This window comes from Sebastes fasciatus, chromosome 8 (assembly GCF_043250625.1).
Source record: "Sebastes fasciatus isolate fSebFas1 chromosome 8, fSebFas1.pri, whole genome shotgun sequence".
Taxonomy (NCBI): Eukaryota; Metazoa; Chordata; class Actinopteri; order Perciformes; family Sebastidae; genus Sebastes; species Sebastes fasciatus.
Window position 1 is genome coordinate 22575646 of NC_133802.1, and position 18875 is coordinate 22594520.

General features: G+C 37.9%; 1 protein-coding gene and 1 long non-coding RNA gene across 3 annotated transcripts; both read right to left on the reverse strand.

Annotated features, from left to right (window-relative positions):
* Nucleotides 1-6918: 6918 nt before the first annotated feature.
* On the reverse strand, nt 6919-7828 carry LOC141772879 (uncharacterized). Of its 2 annotated transcripts, none has more exons than XR_012594973.1 (4): nt 7723-7828; nt 7596-7622; nt 7340-7362; nt 6919-7222 (listed from the first exon to the last, which is right to left on the reverse strand). It is a non-coding gene; the product is annotated as an uncharacterized LOC141772879 (long non-coding RNA). The 2 variants fall into 2 exon arrangements; XR_012594974.1 differs by having other exon boundaries at nt 7719-7748.
* Nucleotides 7829-9821: 1993 nt separating this feature from the next.
* Nucleotides 9822-17521, reverse strand: pa2g4b (proliferation-associated 2G4, b). The gene is made up of 13 exons (XM_074644354.1): nt 17271-17521; nt 14988-15116; nt 14796-14901; nt 14634-14703; nt 14132-14224; nt 13977-14040; nt 13788-13866; nt 13623-13701; nt 13407-13540; nt 13216-13310; nt 11116-11243; nt 10886-10939; nt 9822-10791 (listed from the first exon to the last, which is right to left on the reverse strand). Exons 1-13 carry the CDS (start codon nt 17356-17358, stop codon nt 10732-10734), a joined length of 1179 nt encoding a protein of 392 aa, XP_074500455.1. The 5' UTR covers nt 17359-17521; the 3' UTR covers nt 9822-10731.
* Between the last annotated feature and the right edge of the window lie 1354 nt (nt 17522-18875).

The window sequence follows — 18875 nt, forward strand, 5'->3', positions numbered from 1 at the left end:
AGAATTAACTTGGAGCGTCATTAGATGCGCAGACTCGGGCGGAGCGTAAATTTACGACGACACAAAAAGTGAACGATTGATACAGATACAGATACAGATAGCTTTATTTATTTATCCCCGAAGGGTAATTCAGTTTCTGCAGTCAGTCCACCGAGACATTATACATACACATTCATACTGCACAATCATCAATGACAGAGGGTAAACACAGTATAGGTGGCATATGGGGAGGTGCAAGATCAATAAAAGCCACAAAATGTTATGTTTTGGAATTATTATTATTGTTATTGTTATTATTGTTATTATTATTTTATTTTATTTTGTTTTACTTTATTTATTTATTTATTTGTTTATTTGTTTATTTATTTGTTTATTTATTTAGCAGATACAATGAAATACTATGAATATTAAGGACTGTCCACCGAGACATATACATACACATTCATACTGCACAATCATCATTGACAGAGGGTAAACACAGTGTAGGTGGCATATGGGGAGGTGCAAGATCAATAAAAGTACAATAATAAAAATATTCACAATAAATACAAGAATAAAAACAAGACGAGATAAAAAGAATAAAGGAATAAATAGAATAAAGTGCCAAATAATATTATAAATACAGGTATATTCAGGCAGACTGTATGAAGAAAATAAAGTTTTTTTTAAACATTACAGCATGTAAACATGTTCTAGTAGAAACACAAAATACACATATGAACCTGAAAATTAGCACAATATGGAACCTTTAAATTATTACATTAAATCATTTTCTCGATTAATCGATTAGTTGTTTGGTCTATAAAATGTCATAAAATGGTAAAAAATATCGATCAGTGTTTCCCAAATGCCCAAGATGACGTCCTCAAATGTCTTGCACATTGCAAACTACATTCCAGGAATGTACCTTATAATTGCAAAACACGGACAACCATTATATTGTTAGTGCAAAATAACTTTACATTCAAAGTAAATAAAACATTTTTGTTATCGTTCATTCAAGATAGCTGCTAGTTTAATGGCGGAAGGAATGAACGACTTGGAGTAGCGATTGTTTATTTGATGTGAAGACACCAAAGGGCACGTCTTATGCAGAGAGACATCATCATCAACTAAAAGAGCCACTACGCCCAAATAATACTGTACTAATGATGCACACTGCTGCTCAACCCGTTATCTTCTTCTTTACATAACCGGATGAAATCCTGCCTCATGCGCAAGCGCTCATCTCCACTGCAGCAGCAGCTTTTACAACTGAGCGTGACAGCGACAACAAGCTTCACTGACAGAGAAAAGGTGTATTATCGAGTTGCACACACCTCAGCTGAAGCCTCCGTGCTGATCAGCTCCTACAAGAGATAATCCAATAATCTGCAAGAGTCGTGACACCACCAACCAGGATGTGCGCCAAATTGGCACTAACGCAATGTTTACGCACCAGCAGGTTTTTTTTTTTATTATTTGTTTTGCACAATTTAAGACTATACAACATAAATAAAAAAAATAAATGAATAATATAAAGTGCAGGAAGAGGCCAAAAAAAACCCACTGGGCTTATCTGAAGCCTCCACCTTTAGAGACAAGATTAATATAAAGAAATAATATGACTTCACTGTTTCCCAGTAAAATAACAAGTAAAGAACTGGCAGCAGGGTTGCCTTTATGTTACTGTATGTTACTGTATTATACTGTCGCTGGAATTTACAGCTTTGTACTGTTAATGAAAAATACAGTTTGAAGTTTATTAATTTCACAGTATTTTACAGTTAATTTAGTGTTTAAAGATACATTATATAGCTGTTTTTCACCTTTCTTTTACATTATCTTACTGATTTGTTTTAATGCACTATTTAGGTTGTATTTTTTACATACATTTTAATAACATTATTTTTTAACAATAACAATACAGTAAATATATCAAAAAAGATAAGTGTTTGTGTGTGTGTGTGTGTGTGTTGCATGGAAGTGTATGGTTAGTGTTTGTGAGGAGGATATTGATTTAAATATCTATAATGACTTCTGGGCAATCTTAACCAAACAACATTGTGAGTGGGGAAAAAAATAAAAAACATAAAAACATATATATGGACAACATGGAGGAAAAGCAATTACAAGACAGCAATTAAATGGCCCTTTAAGCGACTTTTGAAACATTTGACAAATGAACAGTTTATTGATAGATGTGAAAAGCTACTCCATAATTTGGTTCCCCTTAATCTTATCGAAAATAAGACACCACCAGGGTGTGAGCCAAATAGGCACTAACTCAATGTTTATACACCAGCAGGTCAATGGAGAATTTGTCATTCAGGTGCACTTTGGGTCGTGCATGGTTTGTCCACGTTTCTCATTAATAGCTTTTATGCTTGGTAACTAAAAACAGCCCAGGCTCCCACCCTTTGGTTGCCTGGATACAGCCAATTACAGCTGTATTTGCTCAGAGGTTGGAAACACGTTGATGATCCTTTATGCAAACAGACACAGTCAAGGCAGTCAGCAACAATAACCAGGTTCTCCATTGATCACAACAAATGGCCTAAGAACAACACAAATATACATATAATTCACATTTTGAGATTTTCAATATGAGATCCGGTGAGATTTAGAGCTCAAGTACAATGAGTTTATGATTCAGAATGAGCAATATCACAGTTTTATAGGCTACATAAAGGCTAATGTGTAAACCAAATGCAGTAAGTTTCCATTCTTTCACTTCCTCATATTCTTACAACCATTCAAACTCTCTTTATAACTTACTACATTTTGACATATTCTGATATTTATACCTATGCTATTTCCTTATTTTTATTTCAAGAGCTATCTTTCTTGTGCAATGTGTTATTTTACATTTGGTACTTATTGTACATGTATATAGGCTTTGGGGGTATTTATATCTCAGAATTGTTGTTGTAAATTCCACTTCAGTGCTATATTTTGACCACAGTAACCACATTGTGGTGGCTTGTCACATGCCTGTTTTGTTGATATATAAACCTCCAAACTAGTATCAAGAGTGTTTTGTCTCTCTGGTTTTCATGTGATTTACTGTGTTCATAAAAAATATTGATGTCTCCTTGCAAGAAAGAAAATGAGTAGCACCCTCTTTGTGGCCCTCTCGTGCATCTTACAAGCCACAGTGGGAGTTTTTTTTCTCCCAAGTCTGACAGGAGTATTGAGCTGAGATGGATTTTTTCAAGATATATGGTAAAATAAGATTAACCGTTATTGTCTCCCTTTAGAGAAATCTGTCTGGGGCATTCAACACACAGCCTCTCCATATACACACACAATATGTCCATATACTTGTACAAACTACTAATGACAGTAAACCAGATCTTTTTGTACCATCTGTATGTTATTCATTTGATGATGTTAATAGATTATTAGTGTCCATTTTCTGCAGTAACATCATGAATCGTCGTGCGTCACTGGTCTGTGTGATAGAAATCTGTACCAAAATGCCTTCAAGCCCACACAATGCAACTATAACCCACATTTGCTCACAGGATTAGTAAGGCTGTCCAAATTAAGGAACAAGTACAATAAACAACCACATCATTGCATTTCTGTAATGAAACACTTCTAATGAAAACAGAAGTAGCAGTCACAGGATGGTGAAACACGTCAAGTAATGTGACACAGGTCAACGGTCAAACTGGACCTCCTGTCAGTCAGCTGTCAGATCAGATTTGCCAATATTTGTTTTACATGGATTTATAGTCAACAATGTAAATGTATCTAGGGCAGCAAGAGAAGCTGGATGGACAAGTTCTAATTTGCCTAATTTTCGTGTTATACCGTATAAATGTGTAACTGTTACATTTCCTAATTACTATGTAATAAACATGCATTAATGAGAGTAATGTGGGTACTATAACATCTGTTTTCTCGGCATTTCCGTATTTTGACCAGCGTACACTACGTCATCTACTTAAAGGTGCAACATTTCGGGATTGGGAGCATTTCTATTGCCTCTCAACAGCTCTCAACATGGTGATGGCGAGCAAGTGGCTTGCAGCTAACAGCGCTAAACAGTGCAAACAACAGCGAAAGTGCTGACAGAGATAACAGTGTTTACCTGAGGGGAAACCAGAGGGTGGGTGATATGACCATCGGGCAAGACGACGTTGTCAGCTGTAACTGCCATATGAGAGCAGTGCAGAGTGGCGGCTGTGAGCTAGCCAGTGGGGCACGCTCAAATGCACTAAAAGCACACGCGGCCGGCCTGGGCGACGTCAACAAAGCAAGGAGAAGCTCAAACAGAGTGTTTCAGACAGAGGGTGAAACAGGTTCTGCGGCACAGCCGGTATGAGTAAAGTAAAGTGTTTTTTGAACATTAAAGCATGTAAACATTTTCTAGTAGAAACCCAAAATATAAGTATGGACCTGAAAAATAAGCATAATAGTTCCTCTTTAATGCCCTGGATATTAAATGTGGCACCTTTAAAGTTTTTAGTGGCTGCTATTGCAAACTCTGCAGAGGCTATTTGGAGTTTATTTGATTACCATTGATGTGCACATAGAAAGTTGGGCTTTGAAAAGCAAGACAAAGACTTGGGATCATTGTGTCAATATTATTACCTTTACCACAGTTAAGAAATTTAAGAAATAATGAACAGTATTTACTGGGCCACGCTGCCTCCAGCCAACAGTTTTGTCAACTATTGGATCTGTTTGGTCAATGCCGTTTAAAGGGGACATGTCATGAAGAACTCTCTTCCCACAAACTGTGAAAAAAGACAACCCAGTCTGTTTTTTTGTGGGCTGGCCAGATCAGAAAACATGTGATTCAACAAGACATTCAGATTTGGCTCCCCTTCCTATATGTCACATGCAGGCTCATTAGAATCACAGCTTGAGAACTACTTTTGCGAAGGTGCACCATATTTTTTTCTCAAGCCAATCAGAGCAGACTGGGCTTTTTCGGTAGGGGGTGCTTAAAAAGACCGGTATTAAAATGTGGCATTTCAGACAGAGGGTGAATACAGGGATATTCAGACAGACAGTATGAGGAAAATAGCAATAGCGATAGCGCTCCTTCACACACTTTGGGTGGAGCAGCCTGTCGTTGAAGGAGCTCTCTCCAGTGCTGAGATGGTGTCCTGCATGGGGTGGGAGTCGCTTAGCCATCATCCTTCTCTCTCCCACCACCTCCACTGTGTCGAGGGGGCATCCCAAGACAGAGCTGGCCTTCCTGATCACTCTGTCGAATCTCTTCCTGTCCGCAGCCGAGATGCTGCTGCCCCAGCAGACCACTACATAAAAAATGTCTGATGCCACCACAGTCATAGAAGGTCTTAAGGAGTGCCCCCCTCCAAAAGACCTCAGTCTCCTGAGCAGGTAGAGTCTGCTCTGGCCTTTCTTGTAAAGTGCCATTGAATTGGCAGAAACCCAAAATACAAGTATGAACCTGGAAATTAGCATATGTCCCCTTTAAGTTACATCATCAATTTGTGATGCTACATCCTCCACTTAGGTAAGGTCAATGCTAAGAGCTCTGTCAGCACACGCTCACATCAACACCACCAGGACAGTAGAGAAAACAAAAACACCATAATTCAAGCTACAAATGCACATGATCAGTTATTTGATATTAGTGTACACTGAAGCTATTTCCTATGACTGACAGGATCAGACCGTTTTGTTGAAAGCTGAGTCTTCTAGAAAGAGAAACATGAGTATGCGTCTTCTGAAACCTGATGTCCACGTCAGATTTCTGTCTTGAAATGTGCCCATCGTATGTCAATATTAGGGGCACATTTTGTCCCATTCATAAAATATACTGTATATAAGTTTCAGTTTACTTGTACCATAATTCTTACTTCTGCCTTGAATAAGGAAGTATTTACTGTGGTTCAATCTGGTGCAATGTATCCCACGGTGTAATACTGAAAGCAGAATTCTCCTCACTGCTTTAGCTTGGATTGTAACTGAAAATGAAAAAGAGAATAGGTATACTATCCTCTTTAGTGTTTCCAGCAACAGCCTGAATCTAATCACCTTGGTCAAGGACGGGATGAATTATTGGACCGCTTTCAAGGGTAAAAACAAGATATATTCAGAGCCGTTTGGCTCGAGTGAGCTCTATGCAAAAGGTTACTGTATTCACACACCCACTCAAGTCATGGGATGTGGATAGAATTGGAAATGTTTTTTAGAGACATGTGCCCACATCGTTCCGTAACAGATGCATTTCTGCAGATTATCCAGAACTACAGAATATAAAATAGTTAAAATTGGCTCCACATAACATTAAAATGCTTATCCATTAATGCATTAGTATCAATGGTCAGAGTAAAGGGGCCATATAACAAGACGCTTACTCTCATCTATGAAACACAAGTACATTTTGTTGAGAATACTTAGTGAAATTATTTTTTTTACTTTTAACACCGATATTAATTTCATAAGTATAGGCTCTGAATACTTCTTCCACCACTGGTCAGTCGTTCACTGAAGGTGAAGCAGTCACTAAACCAGGTAACTGCACTAAAGGGCCTTTTTCACAGCAGACATGTAGCATAGGTGCAACTAATAACATTAATCATGGCTCTGTTGAAGTGTCCCAGTCATTAATGTCCTGATGAAGGTCCTTGTTGACCAAAACGTTGACCAATAAAGCAGAGAAGTGTGTGCGGGAGCAAGTCATTTTTTGAAAAAGTACTTATTGGAGGGGGGATATACTCCCAGCACAAACAATTTTGAGAATGTGCATGTTTTCCTCCTTGAAGTGTCCCAGTAAGCCATGACCCAGCATGCACAATGTCACAATCCTAAAACTGAATTAGCTAAATAATATTGAACCAATTAATTATTTATTTACACCTGTGCTTTTCCTACCTACTTCACCAGATAATACCACTTCCAGAAATCCTAAAAGCAGACCGCTAGTAAAAAAAACAACACAAGATCTGTAAATTAACTAGAAACCAAAACCTTTAATCACAGTATAAACAAAAGTTGAGGAATTCAGAACAAAGAGTCCAGAAATGTCCCAGAGGAAAAGCCTGTCATCCAGCAGGTCTTGAATCAGCTCTTCAGCATCATTCAGCTGCCTCTTGGTTGGTTGATGCTGGCGCCACTGACAGGACTGGTCACGGGGAGGGTCCAGGGTCTTCAGCTGTGGTCAGCAAACAGGAACATGTGCTCGTCACAGCAACGATGGCGGAAGAGGACGGTTTACTTGGACCTCTGCCTCATCTTTCGCCTTTTACGCTTCAGCCTAGAAAATGATCATTACAAGAAACAAGTCAGCCGGAAATCAATCACACAACACGTGGTGTAAAGGTAGACTTTAATACTAGTGCATGGAAAAAAACATGCGTCATAACATGCTTACCTGCGCATGCGCTTCTTCCTCCACTGCAAAAGAGAAAGACAATATATGTCGTTTAATTATTGCATTTATAAATACACATGTAAATGTACTGAACTGGACTGCAATATAACACATATAACTGGCATAAAAACACGCATTGTACAGCTGAGAGCTAGTGAGCCGCGTGTTGTGCTGGCCCGTCAACATGCTCAAGCTAGCAAATATTAGCACCATTAGAAACAGTGATTATTTGATTATACAGACATCAAACACAAACCTTAGCTCTCATGTCGAGAAGGGGAGGCTGTAAACAAAAGGGAACATGTGAAGGATTAGTTGGATTGATTTAAAAAGAAGAGGATTAACATGGATTGTGATACCAACAAGTTTAAAGACTCACGTACCGGTCGCTAAGGAATCGTCTCCACTAAGAATGTCATATGTCAGCGACGTCGTATTTATATGGGTCGTATGTATACGTCACTTTCATTGGACCGCACGTGACGGCTATGAGGAAACATGGGAAATGTAGTTTTCTAGAAGGTAAAAGTGTTTACAGGAAATACTTTGTGCCATTACTGCAGCTTTTTACGTACTTTTAAGGTCCATTGTTCCAGTTAATAATTTATATATATATATATTATTATTATATTATAATTATATATATATATATTATATTATAATTATATATATATATATATAATATAATTATATATAAATATAATTATATTATATTATTATATTATTATATCTTATATATACAGTATCACCAATATCATGTATACATTTGGTGTCTAACGTTAAATGAGCACAAAGTAACCTAGAAATCATATATATATATGATTTCTAGGTTACTTTGTGCTGTGTATATGTGAAGCAGATCTCGCTGGTCCTCTATATAAACTGATTATATTCAAGTAACGTTAGATAGATAGATAGATAGATAGATAGATAGATAGATAGATAGATAGATAGATAGATAATAACTTTATTGATCCCGAGGGAAATTCAAGTTTCCATCATCCATAGTGCAAAACATGTAAGGAAAAAGGCAGTAAAAAAGTTAGTAGTACAAAGTACCAAAAAATATACTAGATATAAAAATACAAGGAGATGAAGAAAACTGTTAAAACTGAATATAGTGCAGGGTAACAACTGAGATACAGGACTATTAAAAAAGTGAATATAGTGCAGAAGAGACTGTTTAAAATGAATATAGTGCAGGGTAAAAAAGTGGTAAAGTGCTGAATAATAAAATATAGGAGATATACAGTAGAGGCCAGGGGATTAAGAAATGTCAAATATGGAATATAATGTGGGATGAGAAATGAGGTAGAGATTTTCAAAAATAGACTAAAGTGCAGAATAAAGCTGTACATTATTGGTAGAATACAGTAAAAACCAGTCTATAAATGTGCAGAGTAGAGTTAGACACAAATTGTATACATGTGATTGGTGATACTGTATTGCTTGATACAGTAGTGTCCTTGGTATTTTATATGTATAATGAACGTGTGTGCATTTGGATTTTTTTTTACGTGGGGGGGCTTCAGAAACAAAGGGGTGGTTGGTATTTACCAAGATCTTTCCAGTATCTTTAAACTCTGTAGGCCTATATGCTTAAATTTCATTACTTTTATTAGTTGTTGATGCTTCTGAATTTCTCCCCCCAAATTGTATACCTAGCAGTAGTGAATGCTTTGAAACTGCATTTAGATCTTTATGTTGGAAAATAAAATGTACATAAAGTAAATAAAGTTATCTGAATAAATGCAATATTAATATATATTTATATATAAATCACATTTTTGTGTTTTGTTTTTATATTATTCTGTTGTTTGAAGCAGGTGAACAGACAAAGTTTTAACTTAAATATTAATATTATACATATTACTTAATATATTATCTTGTCTTACCCAATTTCTAAAATCCAGCCTACCATCTTTATTCATTAAACAATGTTTGTTGAACCCAAGTTGGCATTTCATTAATGCTGGTTGTTCCAACCCAACCGTTGGTGTTCCCTCATGAGTTCCTGATTTGACTTGCAAATTATATATTTTAGCTTAAATAGTTTTTAAAGATGTAAATATCAAAATATAAATCTAAGCACCCTGTATACAGTGTATATATCGTCATATGCACTTACCTCATGTATATAAAGCAACCTGTGACATTAATCATTCCATATGCACTCTGCACCATTGTGTTTACAAATTTCATTGTGTTTACATATATTTTGTATATATTTATATCTGTATGTTGTAGTCAAATGTTTACCTTTTAGCTGTAAGTCTATTTCTGTGTATGTACATGAGCAACAAAAAAAATGAGTCAAATTCCTTATATGCGTACTAATAAAGCTGATTCTGATAGATGTGATGCAATGAGCCTAGTTTTACTTGAGAAGGGTGATTTATTAATGTCCAAAATCACGAAAACACTTTCACTCATCAGGACAAGCAGCTGTATACACACATTCCAAAAAACACAACCACACAAATGATGTCAGGTGGCTTTTTAATGTTTCCAAAAATAGTCTCTGAAACTGGGATTTGTTTTACAAAAGCATCCATATATCTAACAGGTATGGAGTTCTTATGTAAACACAGACTGTCAGACTCAATGGTGGCACCAGAAGACTGAATGCTGAACCGTTGGCAGGAGTTGGGGTAGGCCATCCACAACTGAGAAATTCCTTCTTTTTTTTTTTTTTTTTGCTAGTTCAATTACTCAACTATTAGGTCTTACATTGTCAGTGTTAGAAATTGTTAGCTGAGTAACCTAGTAGATTCCTAGAAGTATACACAGTGTACTAGTAGACGGACCTAAGCCAGAGCAGTATAAATGCGGTAATTATGCTGAATTCAACAGTAATAATTCAGGGTTCAAGACGGGTGTTACACATTTCTGCCCACGACAAGTTAACACTCATTTCAAAAAGGCATGGCTTCAGGTTCATGACCTCAAGGAAGTTATCTAAATGCCACACAATTACGCTGACACAGTACTGTGCATTCATCATCCTCGGCCGCTCTGTCAAACTCATTTTCCATATCTTTCACTACAGTTATTGTGGAGAAAGGGACGAAGGCTCAAGGTCAGTCGAATGGTTAAATGTTCCAGTGAGTATTATGCCCTTGCACAAAATATCCTCTTTTGCAGCAGAATTGTTGTCCACTGTTAAGAGAACAAGACTGTCTCAAGGACAATGACATTTACTAGGGATGTACGTGTTTGTGTGTGTGTATTATAGGTGGAGTGACAGAATTTAGGAGCAGCATCATCCCAGACTGACATCAGTTAGATTCAGAGGTATTCACAGCGGCTATGCCCGCAAGTGCCTCAGACAGCTGGGACAGAAGGATTCGTGACGTCTGTTCTTTGGGTCATCAGATGTCTGTGAGAGAAATCTATTCTGCAGCTTCTGTCTCCGTTGCCTGTCCGGTTGCAGTCTCAACAGTCTTTGAGGCCTTTAAAAAAAGAAAGAAAATGATTGAATTTAGAGTAAATTGGAAAATGTATTCTTGTTTGTTGGAAAAAACAAAACACTGCCCTTTAACTCACCTTCTTTTTCTTCTTCTTCTGAGTCTTACGGCTGGCTGAGCTTTGAAGCAAAGCCTTTAAATGGAAAGAAAGTACATGAAAATGACTTTCATAACCTCACACAATACATCAACACATAATGGCTTTGAGGAAGCCTCGTCGGCTAACAGAATGCTACAGCAACCCCATTAGTCTGATTCTTTCTTTTGGAGAAGAGAAGGCAACAGCCCATCCATCAAAACACATTTTACCTTCAGCTCTGCGTCCTCCACTTCATGCTCAGACTTGTAGAGTTCTGGCTCAAAGAGGCTGTTTGTGATTCGCAGAGGTCCGTTGGCCATGAGCAGCACGGTGAACTTGAACTGGGCAACAACTTCACCTGGACAAAGAGGAGGTTGACAGTTCCATTTAACAATCCCACCTGGTTTACAATTTGGACATCAAATGTTTCAGCACACAAAAACTAATATTATAACTAATTATTAGGACTTCCCTTAGAATTGCATATTAGAACAAGCATAGGTCGATTCTTATTAACATCACTAATCACTTAGTAGGTTCTACAAATATGCTTTTCTCTTTAAAAAGCACTAATTTAAAGTCCCCATGAAATAAAAAATGCATTTTCCCAGCTTTAATCCTGTGTCCCTATATTAATTGTTTATTTATCTCTTGTTATAGGCCAAATATATAAAAAACTCATCCTGCACTCTGGGGCGTTTACAAAAATTCATCCAATTAAATTAAAGTTTGGGCGACTAGCCACTAGTCATATAAGAGAGAAAGAGGAAGACAGGAAGAGATGTGTGTTTGGATATCAGTGGGCATAAACATTGTTTTCATTTAGAAAACAATGTGGATAAGTTGTAATTAATTCAAAGGAAACTTTGGCGATTTTAAAAGACTGCCGAATGATAACTCGAAGCGACTCGCAGACTTTTGCCGACTGGTGACTGGGGGGCTCTGGGCACCGTTCATCTGCATGTACTGCCCAACAAAAGGTGAGGGCGGGGTGTGTGGAGCCAACTGGGGATTTAAAAGACTGCCCATGACTGCATTTTTTTTTTAGCAGAAGGTCAATAATGCTAAAGAAATCTGCAGGATTTTGTAAATGAAAACCCAAGGCTGCATTAGTTTACAAGTGAGATGATGAAATACAATCCAGGAAGTTCAGTTTGTACAATACATAAGTGAGTTCTAATGCTTATAAGACACCTTAACAATTTATAATATTATGAGACAGGATTTTACAACTCTGTCAAGTTTTTCCAGCTACAATCATTGCAAGCAATTCACTTTATAAAGTAAGCTATTAGTAATGTACACCTGGACATATTTAATAGGCCAATACAGGGTGGTCCTGGATGACAATGCAGTAACTTAAATTAAAATGACCAAGGACGCTGCTTCTTTTGAGACAGTGCTATTGTCGGTCCAAGCACGGCCTCAGAAATCTTTGTTTGAGGACATCCTTACACTCGATTACATTATTTTCCACTGGACAGGAAGGACATTGTCTACATGACAGTAAACTGAATATCATTGCGTCTTGGATTGTTGGTCAGACTAAACAAGACATTTGAAGAAGTCACCTTGGGCTGAGAGGGAAACTATTGTGGACATTTTGCCGATTTTCTTTTAAGATTTTATAGACAAACAATTATTCGAGAAAATAAGCCCTAAATGGAACTCTTATTATTAACTGAGGTATGTATGTCTTCTGACATTTCCTGTTACCTACTGGGTGCCATATCTTTTTCTGCCCTAAGACTTACTCATACACAACCTGTGAGAGGTTGTGTATGAGTAAGTCTTAGGGCAGATACCAGAGGAGAGAATGGGAGAGTAGAGGAGAGTGTTGTGCTGCTGTAAACGCAATTGTTTTTGTGGAAACTGTGATGGACAATGAATGATAACCCCCATGTCTGAGGTGTTTTGGTTTCATTTTTGTCTTTGTCACGTATCTGTTAACCTAAATGAACAGAAACCAACCAAGACCACTGTACGGTTGTCAACGCAATAGGACCAGAGTGGACGACAATTCGAGGAACGAATTAAGTCGAGCTCCCCAGAGTTCCTTCAAGGCCAGCTTCCTTTTCTTGTAGATTGACAACCAAAGCATTTCTCGTATGTACGGTCTATTAGAAGCTGGGACAGCCAGAAGGCTTTTTGGTAATTAAATCTTAAATGCCTAAAAACACATAATCTTTGATACTTTTCTATAGATTCAAGTACATGTGAAGTCTTCCAACGGCTCAGAAACTTTCCGACCTCACTTAATTTTGTTCACATATAAACAATCCTACAAGATTACCAAAGCTCTTAATCACATCCATCATTGTTCCACTTACTCTCTTTCTCATGCAGCACGTTGAACGGCTGCAGCAGCTCATGTTTGGCACACTCCACCACGCCCAACCTGGCCTTGCCTTCATCCTCAAACGCTCTGAGGACACAGAGAAAAGAAAAATGAGGAGGTGAAACCTGGGAACTTATCTTATTAAATATAAAATGAAAAAAAAAGAAGAAGTTCAAAGACTACCTCAGAGTGAAAGGCATTGTGTCGAAGCGCCTCTCCATCTCACTGAAGAATGTCCGAGATGTCTTCATCTTTAAGCCGTACACCTTGTTGGGGTCTCGTTTGTAAACGGTGGTCCTCTGACCTCCATCCTTTGCCTAGATTGCAAAACATATTATAAATACCTTCCCTTTAAGACATTTTCAAAACTAAGCAGAACCATCATTTTATGCCTCTCACCTTCCCCTCTCCAGTGCTGATGAGAACATCCACTGCATATACCTCATGCACCTCAAACTCAGCCTTCTCATGGTCCTTTCTACAAAAACAAAGTGACAACATCATCCACTGGTTGAAAAACACTCATCAGGTCACTGACGGGAAGCACTAGTTGAGTGAACTCACTTTTGCTGGTCCGTTGGGTTTTGGATGATAGTTTTCTCCCCATCGATCACATGTTGTTTGAGCTGATGGGACAGCATGCCTGCACACGTCGAAGGAATAAATGGAGTCAAGCATGTCAAATTACATTTGGCAAACGTATACCGTTGGAATCACAGAGCTTGAAGGTGCCAAATGTTCACAAACACTCACCTTCAATAGGAGAGCACTTGAATGACTTTGCAATCTTGTTCCAGGCTTCTGTGACCTGCGAGTTCTGATGGAAGAGACATGATGATGTTTATTAGATCGAATTGTGTACAGTGATGACATCGTTCAAATCAGTGGTCATGGTGGGAGAGTTTTACCTGGTTTCCTGGCTTAACAAGACGCAGAGCAGCCTCAGCACAGAGGTGAGCCGCTTTGAGAACGTCAGCCTTCCGTCCGGTCAGTGGGTTGTCCTGAAGTAACACAGGAGGAAAGTTTAAGAGTTGCAATGCGTGAAATTGACCCTTTTACAGTTTGCAAACAATGATGACGTATGTAAGTGTGCGCATGTGGTTTGGCAACAGAAGTACGGCAGAGTGCAATAGCTTGTCAAGCTATGCAAGGGCATTAACCATGGAAGATTGCGAATACAACCTAAACAAATTGACTTTCCAGATCTGTGTGCAATTAGTGAGTCTGTAGAATCCATTAGGTAATGGCCAAATATTCAGAGCAAAACTACACTTCCGTTGCCAACATGCACGCACATATTTTGATGGTGTCGCCTGTAAAATGGTCTATACCAAAGTGGCCAATCATGGCTCTTGTGAATAAACCAATGGGCGCTACAGTGCAGGTATAATTGCAACAGTGATGACATACCTTGGTCACTCCAACAACTAAGCTGTGAGCCACATTTGAGATGAAGCCATCAACGTGCACACCCAGATCACTGCGAACAAACAGACCAGAAAACATGAGCTAAAGAAATATAGACAATGTATCTAGTACACAGGATGGACGTGTAGACATTCGGCAGCTTACATTTTGACAACGTCCCCGTCCTTCAGTATGACATCCGGGTCACTCTTCAGAGGGGAGTGGTGGCATACACAGTTGTTAACTGACACACAAGTAGGAAAAGCGATACCTGCGAGAAAGAAAGAGTGAATGAGGGAGTGAGGTCGCCGAGTCAGAGACATTGATGGCGACTAATGAAGGCAACAAAAGACGTACCTTTCTTCATGTCTTTTTCCTTCTTGAAGATTTTCCCAGTTTCTGCCATGATGAAGGCGTCTCCCTTTTCACACAGGCTGAGCACAGAGACTCCAGGCAGAGCTGCCCCGACCACCGTCTTCAGAGCCTCTGCAAGACGAGAGATAAAATGAGCCATGATAACAGAGTGTATGTAATGCTCAGCTGCAACTAATGATTATTTTCATTATCGTTAATTATTTTGATTATTTTCAGTAATAATCAGTTTCATAAAATATAAAAAAATAGTGAAAAAATGCACATCAATTTCCCAGTTTGGATAGGATGGATAGTTTGGTCAACATTAACACAAAGAACGACTCTTGCTCACTGTTAAAGGCTCAATTAACGGCTTGCGAGTGTTGACAGCAAACTACAATATGAACAACTCATTTGATTTGGACTAAGCTGATGTTACGTTAAGTAGAAGATAAACATTTGACAGATTATCTGACAGCTGTATATCAGATCGAAACAGCATAACACTAGTAGTAAATTAGAGGGCTTAACTTCAGATAAGTAGGTCAGCTGTGATAAGCTACAATACAAAATCACAAGGACACAGAGTGCCCTTGATGTGAAGCACCTACAGCGTGCAGTCATCTCCACAACCTAGGAGGAATCCATGTACGGACTGTGAATGAAAAACAATCAGTCACTGAAAATTGATATTGAGCCATATGAAATTTTTTTTGAGACCGGAATAGCAGCCTTTTATTAAGAAGCTGATGAACTGATTTCCTAGCACCACTAATACATTATCTAAGATTAGTTTAATTTAGATTAACTGTAGTCTTTTTGAGTTTGAAGGTTTTACTATATGTGTATTCAAACTTTATGTGGCTTGAAGGTCAGCTGTTCAATCTCCAGACTGGCAGACATAACAACTGTGGTTGGACTGACAGGTGTGAGTTCAATGAGCGTGAAGGTGAGAAATGTTTTTCATGTTTTAAAGCTACAGTGAAGATACTGGTATCATATGAATCTAGAAAACAAAAGGAATATATTGGTAACAACCGTGTCATACTAGCTTTACACAAAGGCCTAAATAATGCTCCAAACTCAAGCTAAATTTTGGAGAAGAAAAACTGTCTCGAATTAATAAGCTATAACATTTAAATGCCAGCAACTCAGTATAAAGTATTTGAAACAACCCCCATATTGTCATTCAATGTTTGCACTCGTCATTGTTATGTTAGCAGTTGCAGCTAGCTAACTGCTTGATAGTGCATTGATGTGTGTTGTGTTTTTTTGTTCTTCTTCTTTGAGGTTTTTATTCATTTTGCCTTATCTTTTATTTTCTGTTAGATATGTCAAATACATGAAATGTCACGTCTCTGACTAAACATTTCATTGTATAATTTAATTATTAATATTGTTAGTCTGTCTGTATGTGTATATATGTTTATGTAAAATTCAATACAAAAATTGTTAATAAATAAATAAATAAATAACCGCATGTAAAGTGTATGACTCATGTTGGTGACTTAATATTGTGTTTGTGATTTTATCTCAATCTTCAAAGTTAAATAAATATGATTAGATATGTGAAATACATGAAATGTCATGTCTGTCTTTCTTTGAAATTCTGACTTAACATTTCATTGTATAATTTAATTATTAATATTGTGAGTCTGTCTGTACATATGTAAAATCCAATAAAAAATACAGCATGTAAAGTTAATGACTCATGTTGGTGACTTAACATTGTGTTTGTGATTTTATCTCATTCTTCAAAGTTAAATAAATAATTTAAATGTGATGTAATTTAACAGAGTATTGGGTATTTAACTTTCTGCTACTCTAGTAGGTTAATGACTTCAGATGACACCATTTAAGACAACCACATTTTCACTCTCTTACATAACAGTTTATCTCGACTTAATAAGCTATAACATTTAAATTTCAGCAGCTCAGTATGAAGCATTTGGAACAACCCCCACATTGTCCTTTAATTTTCGCACTTGTCATTGTTATCTGTTAGCTTTTGCAGCTAGCTAAGCAGCTAGTGAGTTAGCTCAGCCACTAGCTCGCATAGCTTAGCTTAGCTTAGCTCACCAGGCTAATGTGACAGTTAAACAAATATAGGGCTACTATAAAGATAAAGCTCGGGGCTACATGTATAACTGGTTTCATTCATATTAAAACAAGCAGCCAGTGTGATCTAGCGTTGGCTCTGCTGCACCACATGGCACACAGCTGCTGCTGCTGGTCTGAGCTGCTAGCTAACATGAGATCCGGATAGTGATCTTCATCTACACTCACGGTTCGCTATCTCGGCTCCCATCTTATACTTGGTGACCACCAAGTCGTCGGCGATGGTCTGCTCCTGCGTCTCGTCGTCTCCAGACATGTTGGCAAGTGTTGACGGTGAACTCAGAGTAACTTTTTCTCCCCCAGTAGGTTGTCACAGTCAGTCAGTCAGTCAGTGTACAGGATGGACCACGCTGCTCCACGCTGCTCTCCGCTCTCTGCTGCACCGGCCCGCCCGACTTCAGTCAGCACGCAGCCGCTACGGGCTCTACTAGATCCCGCCCGCTGCCAGAGACACGCTCTGCAGGCAAGATAGTTCACCCGCCAACCGCCTAAGCTTGAGTGTTATATATCCCAAAAAGGAAAGAGTGATATTTTAAATCATATCATCATCATATCATTTAAAATTAGACCGTGAACGAGTATTCATTGCCAAAATTAAAGTCTGCTGATATACAACTGTTCATTTATGCATTTATGGGGGAAACAAACACATATCGAGGCCTGTAGAGACCAACATGATAGATTAGTTAGGGTCAGTAAGTGGATAGTCAAGTCAAGTCAGGTCAAATTTCTTTCTATAGCACATTTAAAACAACATGAGCTGACCAAGGTGCTTTACAGATATAGGCAGAATAAAAACAGGTCAACAGAGCAGACAACAAAGTCACACATATCCACAGACAGAGACCAAGATAAAAAGCCAGGAGTAAAAGACTGTTGTAAGCATTATAAAAGGCGAATTAGTATTCACAATTCAAGTACAATCAAAAGCCAAAAGCCAAAAGCCAAAAGCCAAAAGCCAAAAGCATTTACTGAAGTATAACTTCACAAGATGCTCCACGTTCCTCATTTTCACACAGGCGGCACGCTGCTCTATTTCCCCTCTAAAATGACACATAAAACGTATGACTTTATTCTCGGAATATTACGACTTTTTTTCTCTTAAATTTATTGACTTTTTGTATCGTAATTTTAAGACTTTTTTTCTCGTAAAGTTATGACTTTATTCTCGAAATATCAGATTTTTTTCCCCTCAATGTGGCCCTAATACCCCGTCATAAAAATTAGACCATGAACGAGTATGTTTTTATTAGGCTGCATTTATGGGGGGGAAAAAACACATATCAAGGCCTGTAGAAACCAACATGATAGATTAAATAGGGTCAGTAAGTGGATACATTCTGAAAGTCTTATGTTAAAGGGATGACGTATTTTTTTTAGGCCAACCGGGAATTAGCAACACCCTGGGTTCCCTCGACAAAAAGGTAATGGGATTTTTCCATTGGGGATTATTGCAGAAAATAAGCTCTGTGGCAAACACACGTTTGTGAAACTTACACTTTTTGTTCAGCAAGATAATCTTCACAAATAAACACCATTTAATTATTATTTTTTTAAGTGTAAATGCAATCGCTAGAAGAAAAACACTGATGTTGGGCTATAAACAAACTACACCAAGGTCGCATGACAAGTTGGCGTGATGACATTTAGTAGTCTCATTTAGACACTTGTTAGCTACCGCCTTTTTAAAGACACACAACTTCTTCAAAATTCACGAGTGGGGTATATGTTAATGTATTTTATGTCGTAGAACAAAACTATAAAATCTCTTAA